The sequence below is a fragment of the Oncorhynchus tshawytscha genome, linkage group LG30 (genome assembly GCF_018296145.1).
Source record: "Oncorhynchus tshawytscha isolate Ot180627B linkage group LG30, Otsh_v2.0, whole genome shotgun sequence".
NCBI lineage: Eukaryota > Metazoa > Chordata > Actinopteri > Salmoniformes > Salmonidae > Oncorhynchus > Oncorhynchus tshawytscha.
In genome coordinates, this window is record NC_056458.1 from 20221522 (window position 1) to 20245901 (window position 24380).

A 24380-nucleotide genomic window follows, 5' to 3' on the forward strand; every position below is an offset into this window, starting at 1 on the left:
ACACCATACCTACTGTGAAGCATGGGGGTGGAAACATCATGCTTTGGGGATATTTTTCTGCAAAGGGACCAGGATGACTGATCCGTGTAAAGGAAAGAATGAATGGGGCCATGTATCGTGAGATTGAGTGAAAACCTCCTTCCATCAGCAAGGGCATTGAAGATGAAACGTGGCAACGAAGGAGTGGCTTCATAAGAAGCATTTCAAGGTCCTGGAGTGGCCTAGCCAGTCTCCAGGTCTCAACCCCATAGAACATCTTTGGAGGGAGTTGAAAGTCCGTGTTGCCCAGCAACAGCCCCAAAACATCACTGCTCTAGAGGAGATCTGTATGGAGGAATGGGCCAAAATACCAGTAACAGTGTGTGAAAACCTTATGAAGACTTACAGAAAACGTTTGACCTCTGTTATATACCCTTCGTTGGCAATGACAAAGTATTGAGATAAACTTTTGTTATTGACCAAATACTTATTTTCCACCATTATTTGCAAATTAATTAATTAAAAATCCTACAAATGTGATTTTCTGGATTTTTTTTCTCATTTTGTCTGTCATAGTTGAAGTGTACCTATGACGAAAATTACAGGCCCCTCTCATCTTTTTAAGTGTGAGAACTTGCACAATTGGTGGCTGACTAAATACTTTTTTGCCCCACTCTATATGTTTTGCTTAATGAGATAAACCTGAACTGTCAAGGAGCCTAAAACAGAAACAGCCAGTGGAGAACAGTAAAAGTAAAACCCCTCTATCTCACACGCCAGTAGAGCCCGAGATGTCAGCATGCAGATGGACGGGTAGAGATCTGTAATTAATAAGAAGAGAGGCATGGGGAACTCCTCTCTTCTAACGGAAAGCTCCTTCTCTTTATGGGGTTAGAGTATTTACACAGCCCTCCGGCATATCAACCCAGCCAGTCAGGCCTCTACTGCAGGCAGGTCCAGGCTCCCTCACACACACAACCATAAAATGTGATAGCAGGAGAGCCCATGCCTCTTCCGTTCTTTTATGTGTGTGTGTACAGTATCTCTTCCTCCCTCTTTCACTTCCCTTCAGTCTCTCGGTCTCGCTTCCTCCCTCCTGTTGATGTACAGTAGGTTGTTTATTCGAAGAGCCTATGTAATTGTTCTCTCTACACAGGAAGGACCAGCTGAAGACCACCAGTGTCTACGGAGTGTGGTCAATTTATGAGTGACAGTTAAGTGGCAGCATTCACATTTTACTGTAGGCTGGCTTTTTGAGAGGGGGATGCAGGAAAATGGTGGAAAAGCAGTCCAAAGACCAGGTTTTGTGTTGGACTTGGTAAGCTACACTGGCTGGCTGGGGATTTGTTAGTATGGCTATGTGGTGGTGAAGTCGATGATTGGACCAAGATGAGAGTTTAGATTCATTTTAAACCTTGACCCCTGACCTAAACATGGACATCTTCAGAATAGACCGACCTTTTAGGAGAACAAAACAGACTTTTACAGAACAGCAGGTTAATGAGTGCACCTTGCACATACAGTGTGCATAATAGGGCACTTGCTTCTTCCCCCCCTAGGGACATTACATTGTACAAACCTAAGTGCTGTAGGGTTGTAAAGGGTGATATTATAGCTGTGCTGCAGGTGGGTGGTCGGATAATTCAGACTTAATCTGGCCCTGAACAACGTTGAACTATTCCCAGTGACTCAGTGGCCTGCTGTAATGTACACACAGCCTGTGATCCTTCTGCCACAGCACATCTGTCCCACCGAGAGCCTGTTTACATATAACTAATTAATATGCCAAATGTACAAAACAACAGCTCTGGTTCACATAGTGGAGTTGGGAGTTAGCCACCCGTAACCATTACTTACACTTAGCTATCCGTGGCTGGCAAAAAATCCCCAGAAGTTTCCTAGAATGTCTTTAATGTGCGATTTCAAACACACCAGAACCATAAATCATGTGAGGCCTGCTTTTTAAATAACACCTGCCACCATGCAACTTTCACGGATAATGGCACCGGTTACTATATAAATCACAGGGAGTTGTAATTTCCAATATTGGAGAAATTATTACATTGAGCATCTGTCAGTGAATGCTATTTTAATGACTGCCACACTGCTCCGCTTACAACTGGGGTAACTCTAACCGCAACAGCATCTTGGAGCGAAAGCACTGCTGTAAAAGTGTCTCCTGAGTGATGTGCCATCCGGTTGCCCGCTCGGTCACTCTGTCGTTTGGTCTGTTTTCATCATCAGACAGAGACGCTTTTAGACGATGCAGCAGCCAGTCTGTCGGTGGTGTTTTTCTTCTTCCATTCTCCCTCTGCTTTCATCTCCCTCATTGTTTTAATTAGATCCAGAGAGCTGGACCCAGAGGACAGGGTCTGGCCAGCTCTCTATGGGGCTAGCTAGCTGCTCCCTCTCCCAAGGAGCGCCTCTTTATTTATCATGGGGTATCTAAACTTCCTCCCATGTGCAGCCTTTTAAAACGGTCCATTAAGTGCACGCTGACCTGAAGTGAAACGGACAGAGAACAGGAATTTAGAATTTGTGTTCCCAATCTTGTGGCAGGACATCGCAGGCCGTACGGCTGACTGCTACCACAAGGTCTTAATGCGAGAGAGGAGAGAAAGAGACCATGCCGCTATTGGCAGTAAGACGATACTAGTCAGGCCAACGGTTACCCAACCATGAAAAAGCTGTGTAAAATATCATACGCAGATGAACTGAGCCAGCTGAACCATTCCATTCAGTGAACGATCATAGCTATAACTTATTATTTTCCGTTATTTTCCGTGTTTTAAAGAACTAATTGATGTCGGTTACATTATTTGACTTCCATTTTGTTCCTGTGAGCTCAATGCACACATCGCACAGTTTCTCTAGAAATAAATCCGATCCAGCCTAAACAGTGTAGTTTAGTGTAGTGATGTAGCCGGGAGTTGTAGTTTCCAACAGGCCAATATTCTTCATAGTTCAGCACATAAAATGTGGCAATTAACTACAATGACCACAATCCATTGCACATCTACTTGTCCAGTCTGTGTTTCCTTTACACCTGCTACAGAAGAGAGGTGATTGAGAGCAGCTGTTGCTTCCCGAGCTATCTCTACCTGAAAACACATGATCTAAGTGATTGATAGTTGTTATTCAGCAGTCATAAAAGTATGTATTATTTACTCCTAAAATAGTGATTTTTGTCAGACAGCAGCTCTATAGAGACGAGATGATAACTTGGAATAAAATAAATATCATAAAATAAAACAAATGTAATATACACAACAACTGAAATATTTTATTAAAGTAATGCGAATAATTTATGGTCAATAAGTGATGAGCAGTAATGGAGTCACTACCATCATGGGACTTTTATTAATTGTTTTATTCTGTGTTACATAATTCAACCCACAAAATGCATAGTGCATTTAATGTTTTTTTATTTTTTATTATCGAAATCGGTGATTATTATTATTTTTAATCAAACTGAAACCGAACCGACCACAAAAAGTACTAATCACTCAGCACTAAAGGCAGATGCTTATTATTAACATCTTATGTATTTAATTTATTATTAACGTCAGAGCGACAGGCTCTGCGAGACTGCTAAACTATCTGCACTAACTCTGTCGTGCACTGACCCTACACACTCACTGGACTTATATACACACACACACACACACACACTTCACTACACTGTCACTCCCACACAAAACCCTCACACATAAACTAAATATACATATACACACACACACACACACACACACTTTTCTGCTGCTACTCTGTTCTTCATTTTACTCTTATGATCATCTATCCAGATGCCTAGTCACTTAACCCTGCCTTCACGTCCAGGATCTACCTCTAATACCTCGTAGCTCTACACATTGATCTTTACTGGTACTCCCTACATACACTAAATTAGTATTTTGTAGCACTGCTATTAAATTGTTTAACGTGGGTCAAACATTTCAGGTAGCTTTCCACAAGCTTCCCAAAATAAATTGTGTGAATTTTGGCCCATTCCTCCTGACAGAGCTGGTGTAACTGAGTCAGGTTTGTAGGCCTCCTTGCTCGTACACGCTTTATCAGTTCTGCCCACAAATTTTCTATAGGATTGAGGTCAGAGCTTTGTGATGGACACTCCAATACATTGACTTTGTTGTCCTTAAGCCATTTTTTGCCACAACTTTGGAAGTATGCTTGGGGTTATTGTTCATTTGCAAGACCCATTTGCAAGACCCATTTGCGACCAAGCTTTAACTTCCTGACTGATGTCTTGAGATGTTGCTTCAATATATCCACATAATTTTCGTTTCTCATGATGCCATCTATTTTGTGAAGTGCACCAGTCCCTCCTACAGCAAAGCACCCCCACAACATGAGGCTGCCACCCCTGTGCTTCACGGTTGGGGTGGTGTTCTTTGGCTTGCAAGCCTCCCACTTTTTCCTCCAAACATAACGATGGTGATTATGGCTAAACGGTTCTATTTATTTTTTAATCATCAGACCAGAGGACATTTTTTCAAAAAGTACGGTCTTTGTCCCCATGTGCAGTTGCAAACCGTAGTCTGGCTTTTTTACGGCGGTTTTGGAGCAGTGGCTTCTTCCTTGCTGAGCGGCCTATCAGATTATGTCCATATAGGACTCGTTTACGATGGATATAGATACTTTTGTACTGGTTTCCTCCAGCATCTTCACAAGGTCCTTTTGCTGCTGTTCTGGGATTGATTTGCACTTTTTGCACCAAAGTAGGTTAATCTCTAGGAGGCAGAATGCGTCTCCTTCCTGAGCGGTATGACGGCTGTGTGGTCCCATGGTGTTTATACTTGCATACTATTGTTTGTACAGATGAACGTGGTACCTTCAGGCATTTGGAAATTGCTCCCTTGGATGAACCAGACTTGTGGAGGTCTACAATTGTTTTCGGAGGTCTTGGCTGATTTCTTTTGATTTTCCTATGATGTCAAGCAAAGAGGCACTGAGTTTGAAGGTAGGTCTTAAAATACATCCACAGGTACACCTCCAATTGACTCAAATGATGTCAATTAGCCTATCGGAAGCTTCTAAAGCCATTATGACATTTTCTGGAATTTTCCAAGCTGTTTAAAGGCACAGTCAACTTAGTGTATGTACACTTCTGACCCACTGGAATTGTGATACTGTGAATAATAAGGGAAATAATCTGTCTGTAACCAATTGTTGGAAAAATTACTTGTGTCATGCACAAAGTAGATGTCTTAAACGACATGCCCAAAACTATAGTTTGTTAACATTTGGAGAGTGGTTTGGAGAGTGGTTGAAAAATGTGTTTTAATGACTCCAGCATAAGTGTATAAAAACTTCCGACTTCAACTGTAGTTCCACTCATGTATTTTATTCTATTCCTCGTGTTAGTAACTATTTAATAAAAAATGTTTTACTTTGCATCGTTGGTAAAGGTTCATAAGCATGTATTTCACTGTAAAGTCAACACCAGTTGTATTCGGCACATGTGATAAATTACATTTCTAAAAGCAACAGGGAATGAATGGATCCTAAGTAATAGAGTTGAGAAATTGACAGAGTAGAGGAGAGATCTGGTGGATGCCTGAGGCATCAAGGCATTGGAGCACTGAATATGGGGAAGCAAGCCTGGAGCTCCCTGGGGATGAGCCTGGTCTCACTGGCCCACTCTCAACCCATCTTCACGGGATTACAGGGAGGTTTTACAGGGTAGCAGGGCCAGTCAACCACTTATTCAACTGCCATCTGGCACACCAGAGAATCATTCCCTTTCCCACGGGACATCCAACTGACTTGACCATTACAGTATTTCCCATTGTCCTTAAATGTTACTGTACGATAAAAAGAGAAGTGAGTATGTGCCTGACTCTAGTCTGTGTCCTGTCATTGAGCAACTATTCTACTCCCTCCCTCCTCTCCCCTCTCTCGTGGCTGCTATGTGACCCTGATAGGGGTGCGGGGGGGGGTGACGGCCCTTCCCCTGGTCCCACATGGTCCATGTTAAGGGACGTGAAACAAAACGCCACATAACAATAACCCCCTTCCTTTGAGTTTGCAGGTCCAGCCGAACCAAGGCCCTCTCTTAGCCTCCTTCCCTCCATCCACTGGCAGTCCATAGAACACTTCCTTCCCCAACCACACTACACTAGAGCCACGCATTGATGTGTCAATCCCTACTTAGGTGGTTATTTTCTTCAGCCTTCCATTTCATGAAGAAAATTAGGCAACAAAATGGTGTTTTCCCTTAATATTCCTAGTAACGTGTATGTATGAAGCAGTGCTTGGGTTTTTAACGGCCAACCTCTGGTCTCAATCATACCGGTGACATCTGGATTGCATCTCCCCTATTCAATCAGACACACTGGAGCTATGGAGCTGGAGATGGGTTCTCTCTGCTGCTGCTCTGTAAAATGTGGGAGCAATGTATTGTTAGAGCTCATTGCATTCTGAGAATATTTTTAGAAGGGTGAAAGCTTCCGAGATTCCAAATATTGGTGCGTTCAAGGTAGGATTACTGCCCACAAACAAGCCAAGTGGAGTCATCGCCATTTACCACCTTTCTCCTAAATACACCCTCCAGTCCCCATGCTGCCCCATTCATTCACTCCACACTGACTGAGACTTCTCTACCCAGGTGTAGAGGGAGCACTAGTTCAAGCTGTACATCGGTCTGCCTGCTCTTACTGTGGCTAAATGGCAACCTACATAAAAGCCAAGGTGGTCATTATCTGAGACGGCAGGTCTGGAGTGGAATATAACAGTAATGCCCTCGCTCTACAGGTCAAAAATGTCTATATGGCTGGCACAGTCAAGAGAACCTAAATGGTTGTTAGGCTCGTGTTAGCACAAAAAAACAAACAAAAAAAAAGGGATAGGAGAGGGATAGGAAAGTTGTCTTACTCGACTATATGATGAACTGTATGTGGTGTTAAAAAAAAAAGCTGGCTCCTTGGGAATATGAACATGAGGAATTTTCATATTTTTAACTAGACTGGCAGGGTACGATGTAAGAGATGTTTGGCCTCCACAGAATCAGTCAGTCAAACAACAGCTCCACAGTGGGGACACTCAGCTCCATCTAGCAGCGACCAAGCTTTGCCAAGACGTCACTGGCATCTGGAACACACCACTCAGAGAAAGTAGTACACAGACAGAAGAACGCCCCACACCACCCCATATTACAAGTGCCAACTGGTGACCGGAGAAGCATAGTGAGTGGTGGATGAATTGAGCACCTTTGGGATGAATTGGAACGCTGACTGCGAGCCAGGCCTAACCGCCCAACATCAGTGCTCGACTTGTGGCTGAATGGAAGCACGTCCCCACAGCAATGTTCCAACATCTAGTGGAAAGCCTTCCCAGAAGAGTGGAGGCTGTTATAGCAGCAAAGGGGGGACCAACTCCATATTAATGCCCATGATTTTGGAATGAAATGTTCCAAGAAGCAGGTGTCCACATACTTTTGGTCATGTAATATAATGGTGTATACAGTATGGACAGTAGTTGACTAGTAAAGGTTTGTACAGCAGAAGTTTTATACGATGAACCATTACTAAAATACAGTATATACATATAAAGTGGGTAAAACAGTCTAAACATTATTAAAGTGACTAGTGTTAAATGACTACGTACATAGGGCCTCAGTCTCTAAAGTGCAGGGTAGAGTACCGGGTGGTAGCCGGCTACTAACCATGACTAAGGTCCAAGGCAGGGTAGTGGTGACTGTTTAACAGTCTGATGGCCTGGGGATAGAAGCTGTTTCTCAGTCTCTCAGCTTTGATGCACCTGTACAGTCTCCGCCTGGTAACGGGGCGAACAGGACGTGGCTTGGGTGGCAGAGGTCCTTAATGATCTTCTTGGCCATCCGGCTGACACCGGGTGCTGTAGATGTCCTGGAGAACAGGCTGTGTGACCCCGATAATGCGTTGGACTGAAGGCACCACCCTCTGAAGAGCCCTGCGGTTGCAGACGGTGCAATTGCCGTACCAGGCAGTGAAACAGCCCGACAAGATGATCTCAATGGTGCATCTGTAGAAATTCATAAGGGTCTTAGAGTAGTTTCATCAGCCTCCTGAAGCCTTCATACATCACATCTATATGAAGGGAACATTTGAGGTCATCAGTGATGTATGTGCACGCTGAGGAACTTGAAGCTTTTGACCCTGTCGATGTGGACATGCTCTCTCTACGGTCTCCTGTAGTCCACGATCAGCTCCTTCGTTTTGTTGACGTTGAGGGAAAGGTTAGTTCCCTCGCACCACTCTGCCAGGCCTCTCATCTCCTCCCTGTATGCCGTCTTATCATTGTTGGTAATCAGGGCTACCACTGTTGTGTCATCAGCAAACCTGAATGACTGAGTTGGAGAGGTGCATGGCCATGCAGTCATGGATGAACAGGAAACACCAGAGGGCACGCACCCTTGTGGGGCCCCTTTGTTGAGAATCAGAGCGGCAGATGAGTTGTTGCCTACCTTCACCACTTGGGGTCAGCCTTTCAGGAAGACCAGGACCCAGTTGCAGAGTGACAGGTTCACATTCAGGGCCTGAGCATAATGATTCATTTGTTTTATTTCACCTTTATTTAACCAGGTAGGCCAGTTGAGAACAAGTTCTCATTTACAACTGCGACCTGGCCAAGATAAAGCAAAGGAGTGTGACAAAAAACAACACAGTTACACATAGGATAAACAAAAGTACAGTCAATAACACACTAGAAAAACCTATACACAGTGTGTGCAAATGGAGTAAGGCGGTAAGGCAATAAAATATGCCATAGTAGCGAAGTAATTACAATTTAGCAAATTAATACTGAAGTGATAGATGTGCAGATAATGATGTGCAAGTAAAAATACTGGTGTGCAAAAGAGCAAAAAAGTAAAAAACAATATGGGGATGAGGTAGGTAGTGGGCTATTTACACATGGGCTATGTACAGCTGCAGCGATCGGTAAGCTGCTCAGATAGCTGATGCTTAAAGTTAATGATGGAGATAAAATCTCTGAAGTTGGAGACTTTGCAGTTCGTTGGCAGCAGAGAACTGGAAGGAATACCTGCTGGAACGAGTGCTACAGGTGGGTGCTGCTATGGTGACCAGTGAGCTGAGATCAGGCGGTGCTTTACCTAGCAAAGACTTATAGATGACCAGGAGCCAGTGGGTGTGGCGACGAATATGTAGCGAGGGCCAGCTGACAAGAGCATACAGGTCGCAGTGGTGGGTGGTATATGGGGCTTTGGTTACAAAACGGGTGGCACTTTGATAGACTGCATCCAGTTTGCTGAGTGGAGTGTTGGAGGCTATTTTGTAAATGACATCGCCAAAGTTGAGGATCGGTAGGATAGTCCGTTTTACGAGGGTATGTTTGGCAGTGTAAGCGAAGGATGCTTTGTTGCGAAATAGGAAATAGATTTAATTATGAAATGGAGATGCTTAATATGAGCCTGGAAGGAGAGTTTGCAGTCTAGCCAGACACCTAGGTATTTGTAGTTGTCCACATATTCTAAGTCAAAACCGTCCAGAGAAGTGAAGTGATGCAAGCGGGTGCGGGCAGCAATCGGTTGAGAAGCATGCGTTTAGTTTTACTAGAGTTTAAGAGCAGTTGGAGGCCACAGAAGGAGTGTTGTATGGCATTGAAGCTCGTTTGGAGGTTAGTTAACACAGTGTCCAAAAAAGGGCCAGATGTATACAGAATGGTGTCGTCGGCAGAGGTGGATCAAGGAATCACTCGCAGCAAGAGCGACATCGTTGATATATACAGAGAAAAGAGTCGGCCCGAGAATTGAACCCTGTTGCACCCCCATAGAGACTACCAGAGATCTGGACAACAGGCCCTCCGATTTGACACACTGAACTCTGTCTGAGAAGTAGTTGGTGAACCGGGCGAAGTAATCATTTGAGAAACCAAGGCTGTTGAGTCTGCCAATAAGAATAAGGTGAGTCGAAAGTCGAAAGCCTTGGCCAGGTCGATGAAGACGGCTGCACAATACTGTCTTTTATCGATGGCGGTTATGATATTGTTTAGTACCTTGAGCGTGGCTGAGGCGTACCCGTGACCAGCTTGGAAACCAGATTGCACAGCGGAGAAGATCATTGATCTGTTTGTTAACTTGCCTTTCGAAGACTTTAGAAAGGAAGGGCAGGATGGATATAGGTATGTAACAGTTTTGGTCTAGCGTGTCTCCCCTTTGAAGAGGGGGATGACCGCGGTAGCTTTAGGAATCCCGGACAATACGAAAGGGAGATTGAACAGACTAGCAATAGGGGTTGCAGCAATGGCGGCGGATCATTTTAGAAAGGGTCCAGATTGTCTAGACCAGCTGATTTGTACGGGTCCAGGATTAGCAGCTCTTTCAGAACATCTACTATCTGGATTTGGGTGAAGGAGAACTGTGGGGGTGTGCGGAGCTGTTGGCCAGGGTTGGGGTAGCCAGGAGGAAAGCATGGCCAACCGTAGAGATATGCTTAGTAGAATTCTCGATTATCATGGATTTATCGGTGGTGACAGTGTTTCCTAGCCTCAGTGAAATGGGCAGCTGGGAAGAGGTGCTCTTATTCTCCATGGACTTTACAGTGTCCCAAAAGTTAGAGTTTTGGAGTTAGAGAGAGAGGATGCAAATTTTGGTTTGAAAAAGCTAACCTTCGCTTTCCTAACTGACTGTGTATTGGTTCCTGACTTCTCTGAAAAGTTGCATATCCCGGGGACTATTCGATACTAGTGCAGTACGCCACAGGATGTTTTTGTGCTGGTTGAGGGCAGTCAGGCTTGGAGTGAACCAATGGCTATATCTGTTCTCAGTTCTACATTTTTCGAAAGGGGCATGCTTATTTAAGATGTTGAGGAAATTACTTTAAAGAACAACCATGCATCCTCGACTGACAAGATGAGGTCAATATCCTTCCAGGATACCCGGGCAAGTCGATTAGAAAGGCCTGCTTGCAGAAGTGTATTAGGGAGCGTTTGGGTAGCCTGGTGGTTAGAGTGTTGGACTAGTAACCGAAAGGTTTCATGTTCAAATCCCCGAGCTGACAAGGTACAAATCTGTCATTCTGCCCCTGAACAGGCAGTTAACCCACTGTTCCTAGGCTGTCATTGAAAATAAGAATTTGTTCTTAACTGACTTGCCTAGTTAAATAAAGGTAAAATAAAAAATAAATAAAATGAGGGGTGGTCGTTTGACCGCGGACCCATAACGGATGCAGGCAATGAGGCAGTGATTGTTGAGATCCTGATTGAAAACAGCAGAGGTTTATTTGGAGGGGAAGTTGGTGAGGATAATGTCTGAGGGGGCCCATGTTTATGGATTTAGGGTTGTGCATATTCTAGCATCTTTTCCTGACAAAATATCCCGTTTAAAACGGGAACGTTTTTTTTCCAAAAATGAAAATACTGCCCCCTAACAGGTTAAGCATATCCCAGTTTAGGTCACCGAACAGAACGAACTCTGAAGATAGATGGGGGGCAATCAATTCACATATGGTGTCCAGGGAACAGCTGGGAGCTGAGGGGGTATAAAACAGGCAGCAACAGTGAGAGACTTATTTCTGGAGAGATTCATTTTTAAAATTAGAGCAAGAATTGTTTGGGCAAAGACCTGGAAAGTATGACAGAACTTTTCAGGCTAACACCTCCCCCTTTGGCAGTTCTATCTTGACGGAAAATGTTGTAGTTGGGGATGGAAATCTCAGAATATTTGGTGGCCTTCCTAAGCCATGATTCAGACACGGCAAGAACATCAGCGTTGGCGGAGTGTGCTAAAGCAGTGAGTAAAACAAAATTAGGGGAGGAGGCTTCTGATGTTAACATGCATGAAACAAAGGCTTTTACGGTTACAGAAGCCAACAAATGAGAGTGCCCGGGGACACACAGGGCCTGGGTTAACCTCTACATCACCTGAGGAACAGAGGAGTAGTAGGATGTGGTTACGGCTAAAGACTATCAAAACTGGTTGTCTAGTGCATTGGGGACAGAGAATAAAAGGAGCAGATTTCGTGGTAGAATAGATTCAGGGTATAATGTACAGACAAGGGTACGGGTACAGTGGAGGTAAACCTAGGCATTGAGTGACGATAAGAGGTTGCATCTCTGGAGGTAATAGTTATGCTAGGTGAGGCCACCCCATGTGTGGGAGGTGGGACAAAGGAGGTGTCTGAGGCATGTTGAGTGGGGCTAGGTGCTCCATAGTAAAATAAAACAATGATAACTACCCTAAACAACAGTATACAAGGCATATTGACGGAGAGAGACTTAAAGCGATCACAGGTGTTGATTGGGAGAGCTAGCTAAGACAACGGGTAAGACAGCAACAGCTAATCAGCTAAGATAACAACAACAGGTAAAATGGCGATGAATGGGCAGAGAGGGTCAGTTTTTTATTTTACCTTTATTTATACAGGTTTCTTCTCATTGAGATAACATCTCTCTTTCAAGAGAGACCAGTTAATTACACACAGGGCCTGAGTTTGATGCTGGGGGCGACAGATAAACAAAACAAACCAAACCAAATGGAGTACCGTGATTAATGAACAGTCCAGCAGGCATCAGCTATGTAGCCAGGTGATCATAGGGTCCAGTGAACAGCAAGAGATGAAACAGGGAAGTCGTTACTACGCTGGCAAGCTGGAGACACTGCGTTCATAGAGTTAACAGGCCGGGGCAAGCAGAAGCGTCTTCATCTACGTTCAACAAAGGCCGGTTGAGGGCACATCGGATGGAATTACGTTGGCAGTTGTGATGGATCTGCGGGGCTCCATGTCGACAAAGGGTCTAGGCCAAACTGGCAAATTAGGTCATGTAGCTGGAGTAATATCGCTTGCTAGCCGGGAGATGCGCCTGGCTCAAGGCTAACTGGTGCTAGCTTCGGGACAAGGGCGTTAGCCACTATGGCCACTTGGTGGCAGCTAGCTAGTTGCGATGATCCGATGCAATGGTCCAGAGCTTACGGCAGGAATTTGGCGATGTCGTGTCTTCTAGTCGTGTTAGTGAAGAGTCCGGGAGGCATCAGCTGTGTAGCTGAGTGATCATAGGGTCCGCTGAGCAGGCCTGGTTCAAAGTCTAGCTTCGGGGCTGGGCTACTCGGAAGCAGCTAGCTAGCTGTGAGGATCTGGAATAATGGTCCAGTAATGGAGTAGCCTGGAGTAAAGATGGAGAAAAGCCGTCCTGATATGCTCAGGGTTGATATCGCGCTGTGCAGACTGGCATTGTACAGGCTGGCGGGTATTATCCGGGGTAAAAGCAGCTGGTGTCTGAGCTAGAGGTAAAAGCCGCTAGCAGTGGCTAACAGTAACTAGATAGTTAATTAGCTGGTTAGCATCCGATGGCTAGCTTCTGATAGAGGTTCTAACTATAAGGTCTAAAAATAGAGGATCCGTATCACATTAGGTGAGACGGGTTGCCGGAAGGGATATTTAAATTTAAAATGGAAAAAGAGATTGAAATAAACACAAAAAAAAAGACTACATTTACATGGGACAACGACAAACACGTCTGCACTGCTACGCCATCTTGGATTGATGTATAATGATGTGCTTGGAGAGGAACTATGGTGTTGAAGGCTGAGCTGTAGTCAAAAGAACAGCATTCCCATATAGGTATTCATCTTGTCCAGGTGGGATAGGGCAGTGTGCAGTGCAATGGCGTTGCGTCGTCCGTGGATCTGTTGGGGCAATATGTGAATTGTAGTGGTTATAAGGTGGTTGTTGGGTAAGGTGGAGGTGATATGGTCCTTAACTAGCCTCTCAAAGCACTTTATGAAGACAGAAGTGAGTGCTAAGTGATAGTCATTTAGTACCTTCACTTTCTTCGGTACAGGAACAATGGTGGACATCTTGAAGAAAGTGGAGACAACAGACTGGGATATGGAGAGATTGAATATGTCTGCAAACACACCAGACAGTTTGTCTGCACATGCTCTGAGGATGCACCTTGGGATGCAGTCTAGGCCAGCAGCCTTGCAAGGGTTAACACTTAAATGTTTTACTCATGTTGGCCCCGGAGAATGAGAGCACAGCAAACTTGTTGAGCAATGGGGGTTCGCGTCGGCGGCTCGGTTGTTTTCTTCAAAGCGGGCAAAGAAGGTGTTTAGCATGTCCAGGAGGGGGAGTCAGTTTCCATGAGGTGGCTGGCTCTGGAATAGTAGCTGGTTGGAGTGACGGGTGGTGGAGACCCCTGTGAGGCCCTCCAGCTGCCATGATGACACTCAGAGGAGGAGAAGAAGAAATGGCCCGATACTGGCTGTAGTTGTCTCTGATTAGGCCTCAAACGAAAACATGCACATGGTGAGAGTGTAAGGGTTTGAATATATGACATATGGATCTGTGTGTGGAGGAATGCATGAATGTATTTACATGCCTTCCCTTGTGTCTGACTAAAACAATGATGAGTAGCATCCATACGTGCATGTGAGAGAGTATGAGATAAACACACTGGGAACATCTCATCCTTACATGGTTATTCAGTTCAAGCCCAGAACAGTCAAGAGAGTTTGATGAGGCATTGGTTAGGGGTTCCTGGGGGACTTAATGGGGTCCAAGGGGCTTGCTGCCTGTCTACGGACCTGTTAGTTACTATGAGTTAATGAAGCGGTGTGGTATGGCCCTTCTCCCTCTCTTATTAATTCATTGGGCAAAATGAGGCTGTATGCATTAGCTTTTCAAATAACACTCTGCCTGCTACCCCCTCAACCACCTAAACAGCGCAGAGCAGAAAACGCACTGCCACTCTCTTCCTGTCCCACTCTGGCCATTAGCCACCACTGACACGGGACTCACAGCTGCTCCTTTTACAGTAGGCCTGTGTTGGTGTAGACAAGAGGGGGGCAATAAGCCCCTATACCTAAACAGCCTCGTAAGGGGAACACGACACACCATATAATATTGTATTTCTACCGAATGCTGGTGATCTCCATCTGCTACAAGCAAAGAATAACAGTTTAATTTGAGCAAGCTGTGCAGAACCGGAGATGACAGGCTACGACTATGTAGAGCTTGGCAAGATGCAATACAGACTTTGTGTTGCTTTTTCATTTCTTGGCGGTTGGCACTTTACATACATTTATAATGAATCAATCTAGAACCAAAGGGATCAAATGTGCCCACATGTATACTTTACCCAACAGTACAGTGTCTGATAATACCTATTTTCAAATGTGCCCACATGTATACTTTACCCAACAGTACAGTGTCTGATAATACCTATTTTCAAATGTGCCCACATGTATACTTTACCCAACAGTACAGTGTCTGATAATACCTATTTTCAAAGCATCTTGTTTTTTCATTTTTTTATCCGATGTATTATTCATTTTGATGCCCATTGTTTTTTTTTCTTGGTCTTGCCTGGCTGTGCACAGAATGTACAGGAATGTACAGTTGCATACCTGACAGCATATGTGTGCATTCCCAAACATGCAATTATCACAAGGCAACAGGAGTTTTGTTGGAAGCTTGATGCATAGTTACCGGATCCAAACAGATACAAATAATCATTTCAATACTGTGTCCTTACTGTAATTGTGGTGCCCGGTACAATTTAAACAGGATTTAAACAAGCAGGCTGGTACAGCCCAGAGTCAAGGCCCCAAGAGTGTTATCCTTTCCATGTGTCCATGGCAACAATATTATCCAACATATCCGTACATCTTAAATACCTCTCTCCATTCAGGTAAATTTGTCTAAATACAGTGTGGGTAGAACGGTGCCTAGCTTAGCCCCTGGGGTACAAAGATAAATGCACAGGCCAAGGTGAGCAAAACAGGAATCTTCAACAATGTGCTTCATCATTATGAAAAATAGTACTGTCTACTGTCTGGGTTTTTATATGAAACGACAAAGGAACGTTCCAAACAGTGGTTGCGGCATGATGAAGAGGATTGTAAAAAAAGACCTGTGAGTGAACCTGACACCATTTGACATGCTGCATAACATAAGGCTTAGCTGTCCAAAGCAGTCAAAAGTTTACTACTTGCACGGAATGATTACATCAAGCTTGTGACTCTACAAACTTGTTGGATGCATTTGTAGTTTGTTTTGGTTGTGTTTTGTTTTGCCCAATAGTAACTGAATGGTGACTGGAGTAATTTTATTTCTAAGTGAGTAGATAAGATGTTTATGAACACTTCAAAATTAATCATGATAATGCCACGATTAAGAAAAAACAAATGAATCATGAATAATATTGAGTGAGAAGCTTAGAGACTTCAACAATAGGCTAACCTCTCACCATTACCAATAACAGGGGAGGTTAGCATGTAGTATATTAGGTACTAAACCTTTAACTACTTTAATACAGTATAAGTGAATTTGTAAAAATGGGGGGACTAGATACATAAAGTGCTATCATTACTAAATGGTAAAACCCTAAAATAAGAGCTGGCATCCTGTACTGTTGCCTAATATGAAACATTCTCAAATATAAATATTTACGTTCACTCTCCAAATACATATTGAGAGGAGAGTACATGCTGTCCTCATTTAGCACCTACAGTACATAAGTCCCTTGTTATGACCAGGATCACAATGAGCTCTCCAGTCGTTTAGAGTTTATCTCTACTCAACTGCAAAATTGTTGGGTACTAGGAATCCTTGGCATCCATCAACTGGCTACAGTAGGATTAGCTATTGTCCACATTTGGCCCCTTTCTGCCGTTGGCACTTTCTTATGAGCAGGATCAATACCCTCCATGCTCCTAGTTTGTAACTTTTGTCAACTATATAATAAAAAAAAAATGTGCAACAGTATATGTGTGGAACTGTTAATGAATGGAAAATGCACTTTGAATACTCAATAATTCAAATGTTCAACATAAATAACGAAATATTGAAGGCTGTTGTAGGTTGCTTACTCTCTCTCCTTCTCGCTGAGCTTGTCTGTGATGGTGTCCTTGATGGAGGAGCGGGAACCCTTGTGGATGACAGGATACCTAAGAGGGATCTGCAAGAAGCAGCTGATCATCAGCACCAGGTGGGCCGTGTAACCCAGGGCAACCGCCACACTCCCATCATCCTTCGCTGTAGGAAAAAACAAAACCGAGGTCATTCAATTTCTGTTTGAAAGGTTTACTGTGAAATGGTAGCAGAGGGTTTGAATGAAAAACGGTTTAATTGGATCTGATTTGAAACACCATGCCTGTTAATCACTTCAATGGCTGTGTTTTAATGGTTTATTACTCCAACACACTATAATGCTAAGACTAGAAACTGAAGCTGGTCAAAATGGAACAACCATCTAAACAGTCTCAGTGTTTCATCTTTTCTTCAAAGCTTCCCTTCAAGGCAAGAGGTCAGGAATGCTGTGACCGCAATACTAATGCATTTGATATACGTTTCATATAAATTAATCATATTGAAATGAAAGTTCAAATCACGAAGGGCTAACATAATTTCAGTTTCTATCCTCAGAATGCAAACACAAAATAAAGGCAGCACAAAATGGAAAACACTTTGGTAAGTAATCACACGGATAAAAAGCAGTCATTTATGTGGGCAAAGTGTTTTGAAAATGACTGTGTTTTTGGTGACGCAACACACATGAAAACTTCAACTGCTGTAGAATACTGTACCTAATTTACTTCAAAATAGCTCAAATACTTCAGAAATGTACATGAAAAGCACAAGTGTCACATAAAACTAGCCCCTCGTTGGTCAATTATATTTTAGGGGAAAATGTGATGTTTCATCAACATTTCTGACTACCTGACTGCCTGCTGCCTGGAGCTGCTTTCTTTGACACCACATTAAGTTGTTTCAAGTTCACAACAGCAGAGCAGAAGGATAAAAGCTGATGCTTTCCAAATTCCCAAATCATAGTGCTTTTGTCTTAAATGTTTAGAATAACAGACTGCTGCCTTTGTGAATCTCAGACTAGTAGGTCATTATTGAGTCTGCAGCACCTCTGACACCAGCGCCGAGGCCATGGAGCTGACTATCTCTTAGACTGCCAATATTTTCACATATTTCCCCATAAACTAGTTATATCCAACATGAATGTCAGATAAAGGGAACATAAGTTTAACTGACATGTACTGGGGACACTGAAGAACTACAGCTAGGTAGCCTCAGATGACAGGGAAGATTTCGTCACCTCAGAGAGAGAGAAAGCACTGGGGGGGGGGGCACTTGTTTCCACCCTATGACCCCCTTCTCCTTGGCAGCATCTCTCCTCTCTGCCCTTATATCTCCTCCAGCCTCTCCCCTGTCTCCTCTAACCAACACCCTATATTCTCTACCGTACCCTTATCCAGCCTCTCCCATTTCCTGTCCCCTGTCTCTTCCAGCATCACCCTTCTCCCCTCAGTCTCCACATGCTGTGCAGCCCTGACACCGGTGGGTCACTAATCTACCACAGCGGTCCCCTGTATGTCACCCAACAGCCACACAGTTCTGGACATGGTCGGCTTAATACTGGGCAGGCCCTCCTCCCAGGGAGGGCCACACAGAAATCAGAGGGTCTAAGGTCAGGCCTACATGATGAGGTAGGGTCAGGGAAGTGGGGTGCTGTATAGCTGTTATGGTTAAGGTGGTTAGACAGGATGTGTGGCCAGGCAGTCCCTCTTTCTCACCTCCTTTAGGCCCCTGTCCATCTCACTCGCTGTTCTACAACACAGTCACACCACATGCTTCACATGAGAGGGAAGGGAGGACAAGACAGGTTGGAGGGGGGTTGTGAGTGTGTTAGGACGCCTCTTGTAGCCCTCAGTCTCCTAGTCTCACACCACATGCTACGTGGTTTACTCACTAGATTTACACCACCCCCGAAGCGCGAAGCAGCCGCACACCTCCACAGGGGATGGGAAGCCACTCAACGCTGCAGACACAAACGACGAGCCATCACGTCAGGGCGGGGATAGAGGGGGTGCATGCTCACACCGGGTTTTGCGGTTGGAGTGGCGGTAGATCGCCTCGTATGAGCCATCCTGATTTCGATGGATCACGATGGATCGGACGAGGTTAGGGGGGAGGAGGCTGCTGCATCCAAGGATGAGCAGGGAAATCTGACTTTCCACAACACACACAGGTGTGACATGGAGGAAATGTAAACCACTCTTGAATCTTCCTCATCCAGACCTCTGCCGTGTAAAGACGCACACACACACACAATCCTCATCTGCTGTCCACAGTAAATGAGGCAGACTTCCGACATATTTTGCAGATAATACTATGCTGTATAAATAAGTGGAGATATGAACTAACAGTCCAGTAGAGGAATAGGAGTATGAGTCCAGCAGAGGAGTATGTAAAGAGAGAAACTGTGACTGAAACAGGAAGCAGTCTCATCCCTACACACTACCTCCAGTTACCCATGGATCTCACCACTCACTCCTTCACCTTTTTATCAATTAGATTTGCTACTGCGTCCTCTGTCCTTCATCCTCTCGCCTCCTTTTGAAAAAGATGAAAGTTAATCGAGGACAGTGAATGTTGATGGAAATGTGCTCATTTGAAATGAGACTGTCCTTCTCCACTCGCGTGTCATTAGGCAAATGACATTTACAGGGGTAGATCCCAAAATAAATGTAAAGTGATCAAAAAAATAGAGTAAGCTGCGCAAGACATTTTATAACTAAGACTGTAAGTAGCATATTGTTTTTAAACGTGTGCATGTTTTTCTCCTCTGACACAAAGGCAGATTTCAAAACACTTCGGCGGTAGGATAAACTTGTCCTTCTGCGCCAAAGGGACGAGTTCGAGGAGGGGAGCTTCTTCCGTTTGCCCACTAACTGACACCCTTCAAGAATTTATCGGTTTCTGGGTATCAGAGGAGAGAGGACAGAGGACAGACTTTTTCCCCACACGAGAAAACCCCATTCACTCTCTGGACCTTATAGAGTATATTGGCAGCAGAAATCACAGACTCCAGAGGTCAAATAGGCAGGAAGCAATTTCCACATTCTTGGATGATGGGGAGCACTGTTGGCCATGGACCAGCTTCCATTGACTAAAGGTTGATTCCACGAAGTATGTTGAAACCTTTCCTGTGTTAGTACCTGGACTTTCTATCAGAGTATTTCATCTAGCCCAGTGGTCACCAACCGGTCGATCGCTATCTCCAAGCGATTCCTTGTCGATCGCCAAATATTTCTGTAAAAAACCCAACAATAAAGCCTGGCTTTCCCATTTATTTTTTATTTGTCTCGCGCTGTTGGGACAGGTACACCAGATCCAGCTGCCCTGCACGCCAGATAGGTGAAGTGTTCCCATTCCGAACCATTTCATATGTCTGAAGGTACAAACTCCGCTGCCAAGATACTCTCCCAGCAGGCCCGAGAGCAAATCAAGTAGGGCTGGGTGATATTGGCAAAATATCATATCACAGTATTTTACACATTTTGCAAGGTATTTTACTGTATTTTATGTTATTGAATAATAAAAGTTGTACATTTGCTTTATGAGTAGTGCATGACACTAGGGTGCCAACAAATATATTCTAAGTGATTTCAATGGGTCTTTCTACATTCTGATTGTTTTATACCGTTTAATTCAAATTCAACCAAAACTCATTTTGAGCATTTTCATCAATTTCTGCATTTCCTGTATTCATTTGAGATCATTTCTACTCTGCCACGTAGGACTGCACAATACAAACAACAAAAAATCTAGGCCTTATTTTTTAACAAATGTTCCAATTGTGATTTGACTTGCGATTTAGAGCAAAAAACTTGAGTGAACTGTTGGAATCATGGAAATAGAATGAGTATTCTAATTCTATAGTTAGAAAATAATAGTGGGCACTTAAAATACAGTGTTGTTTGAAATTAATTCATTTACCTTTATTTAACTAGGCAAGTCAGTTAAGAACAAATTCTTATTTTCAATGACGGCCTAGGAACAGTGGGTTAACTGCCTGTTCAGGGGCAGAACGACAGATTTGTACCTTGTCAGCTCGGGGATTTGAACTTGCAACCTTCCGGTTACTAGTCCAACGCTCTAACCACTAGGCTAACCTGCCGCCCAAAATGCCATGGATGAGTTATTGTGAAAGAATAAGAGCAAGTGTTGATGAGAGTTTCCTATGAGACACAATAATCTTTGGCTGGATAAATGTTCTCTTAGCTACCTTATGTAGCTAACATATTCATACTTCACCTATTCCTCTCTGATTTAGAAGATACTGTTGCACAAACAACATGCTGATTTAGGTCTACACCAGCACTAGTATTATCAGGCTGTATAGCTAGTTATGTTTGATCTAACTCAGTACAATAGCTAGATATCTAGCTAGCAATTAGCATTAGCGTCTAACACAATTTAGGCCCAACTTCCTAAGAAAAGGCAAACATGCGGTTTTCAGATGTAAGAAACAAACTAATAGTGTAATTATAGAACACTAGTGGATTTATAGCAAAGTGAAAACAGCATCATTGTCATCAACATTGTTGCATGTGCTGCGTTGACCATGCAGGCTGAACGCAAGTGTCTTGTGGTCGAGGAAGAACAATTGCGCTCCTTGAATGACAGGGGGCAGGGCTAGGTATGTGTGGAAAACGGCATGGAGAAAGAGAGGACTCAAGTAGCGGACTAAACTGTAAAAATAGATATTACGTCACGTGTATCACATTTAACAAACCAAACATTCAAATACCGTTATAGAAGGTCAAGTAAAAACCCAAAACAGGTCCGTGCATCAATACCGGTAAATAGTAAAATACGGTACAAAGCACAGCCATAAAATCAAAGCAGCTATAGGCCTACCGATGGCCAATAGGATGGCTCAAATTACCATGTCTGCAGGAGATGAAAGAAAGCCTCATTGAGTGCACAGCAAAGTTGTTACTGTGAGATTTCAAAACGGTTAAAACCATGACTAGAGAGAGACTATCAATGAATATAGCAAAGAGCTGCTGTTTTTAAGAGCGTGTTCATGTTTACATTTTTACTCAGGACTGTCAACACTTTTTATTCAACACTTGTGCGTTCTCCCTACTTCCACTTGTGCAACAACCAGCACTGCAGCTGAAATAAATTAGTAGGAAATTGTATCGATAGGCTTGCTTTGTTATTATTAGTGGCTTGGCTCTTTTTTAATATTTCACTTTCTCTGGTCATAGGAGTAACAACGAACTTATGCACGAGGCACAAGACGATGTCCCTTTTTTGTTCAGTGTCAGTGGCGGAAAGGGAGAATGGAGGGACGTTGAGAGGGAAACTCTGAGTCTGCTGCTCTCTCCCTCTGCTGAGACTGGCCATCAGATGCAAGCACCACCAGTCCAGTAAAAAGACTAAATTATTCAAATGTATCCTCACTCAGCTGTGCCTCACAAGTAATACAACAACTGATCTATTACCAGTGTGATCATACAGCCTACCTAAAACAAATGGTCTGAGAAGAACAACAATGCTTTGGCAGGGCAATTAAAGCAAATGCAATATGCAGTGATAATGTATTGGGCCTCTAGTCTCCTGAACAAACCCCATTGCTACGGTACTGTTTTTAATGTTGCATATGCTTACATTTTTTAAATCATGTTCCCCAAAAATGTGAGCGTTTAGATCTCGGCTTGCATTTTGACTCAGAAAGTGATCTTGACCACTGATCTAGCCCATACAAACACAGCTGCCTCAGCCACTAAAGTCACACAGTTTCCTCCATCAGCTGCAACTTCTGAAACACTTGTCATTGAACCTTAGAGCAGATATTGTACTGTTGTAGTGCACTATAGGGAATAGTGCCATTTGGGTCACAAAACGTAGTGTCCCTACTACAGGGTCAGAAGTTTGAACCTTCAATAAAAGGAAACAAATGAGCCCCGTGTTATGCACGTCTCTGTCACTCCAAACCCCTCCATTTCCTGGTGAAATAGATAGGTTACCTTGGAAATCCTCCGAGTTGGGCAGCTTCACTCCACAGATGACATAATCGGACTGATTAGCCTGTAGGACAATTAAACAAGAGTTTTATGAGGATGAGAATCCAAGAACCAAAAATACCATATTCAGAGCAAGAGAGAAATTGTAGCATGAGGGGAAGGGAAAAGCTCGGAGAGCAAAGAGGGCACTCTCCTTAGAAATTGTAATGACCACTGATTATTTAAGCCATTCAGCTCTGTCACAGCTCTGCGTGCGTTACTCAGGAGGAGGTTACTCACGGCCATGGTGACCAAGTCGATGGGGTAGATGTAGGACAGCTCAGAGAGGAGCTGACGACAGCGGAAGGTGAGCTGAGCATTGGACTTGAGGAACAGCTCCCTGGGGAGACAGGCACAGAGACAGTAACACACACAACCACTTCATGACTCACTGCCCTGACCGACACAAAAAGGACAATAACAGAGGAGGAAGAGAACAGAGGGAGGACCGGGGATGGAGAGGACAAGAGACTGGGTCAAATAGACATGGACAAAGAGGCAGGAGGATAGAAAGGAGGAAAGGAAAATGGGTGGAATAGATAGATGAGGAGGTGAGGAAGAGGAGAAAGACAGAGGGAAGGTACGGTACATTAATATATACATATAATAGGTGAGGGAAAAATAACCAAAGTGGCGATGGGGAGAGATGTGAGGCGAGACCTGACATCTCAGCTGTAGAGAAAGGGAATAAGGGGTGTATGTAGGGGGATAGGGAGGTGGGCTGAGGGACGGATGGAGGGTAGCTATGGTGATCGTTAGTAATGAGGGGTGGCGGTGCATTGATGGGAGCCTGAGGTTGAAGAGGAGAATAGCAGGGTTGTGTTTGACTTGGCCCAGGCCTGGATGAGAGAGACCTAATGGCTCTGCTCTGAATCATTTCCACAGTAATTGTAAGAGCAACTCAATTATCATAACTTCCAAACTACCCCCTTCCCCACCTCCACATTACCGGATTTGGCAGGGAGGGTAACTCACAAACCTGACTTGCCTAGGTGAGAAAGATAAAACATCTGGAATCATGTTTGTTTTCTCATGTCCACCACTTGACAGCTACTGGAGTCTGACTTCAGAGCAGTCTGAGAAGTCAGAAGTATGTGAGTGAGAGAGAGAATGTGCGTGCACAGTACTGTATAAGTGTGCGTCTGTACAGTACTGTATGTCCCAGCACTGGGGGAGTACAGTTTTGTGGGTAATGGGCCATCATTTCAGACACATGAAAAGGTGTTGGGGAGAAAATGATCATTGGATGTGAAATGGCCTTATCCTTATCTTTCACATGTACTCCTCCCCCAATCCTGCCTGCCGCGCCTCCCTGCCCTGCCGTGCCTGCCTGCTTGCTTGCCGTGCCTGCCTGCTTGCTTGCCGTGCCTCCCTGCCTGCCTCCCTGCCCGCCCGCCTCCGTGCCTCCCTGCCCGCCCGCCCTGTGCCTCCCTGCCCGCCCGCCCGCCTCCCTGCCCGCCCGTCCGCCTCCCTGCCCGCCTCCCTGCCTCCCTGCCCGCCCGCCCCGCCTCCCTGCCCGCCCGCCCTGCCTCTGTGGCCCCGTCCCGCCTCCTGCTGCCTGCCCCGCCTCCCTGCCCGC

General features: G+C 44.4%; 1 protein-coding gene across 2 annotated transcripts in view; it reads right to left on the reverse strand.

The window, feature by feature from the left end:
* LOC112233378 (UV radiation resistance-associated gene protein) overlaps window positions 1-24380 on the reverse strand; it is a 140007-nt gene that overhangs the window by 70115 nt on the left and 45512 nt on the right. The window contains exons 10-13 of one of the 2 annotated variants that reach the window (XM_024400962.2): window positions 23042-23141; window positions 22766-22826; window positions 18694-18762; window positions 16802-16967 (exon numbers count right to left, since the gene is read on the reverse strand). In XM_024400962.2, the coding sequence (XP_024256730.1) occupies window positions 16802-16967; window positions 18694-18762; window positions 22766-22826; window positions 23042-23141 (396 nt within the window). The remainder of the gene's footprint in view (window positions 1-16801; window positions 16968-18693; window positions 18763-22765; window positions 22827-23041; window positions 23142-24380) is intronic. The other variant, XM_024400963.2, reaches the window with a different exon arrangement.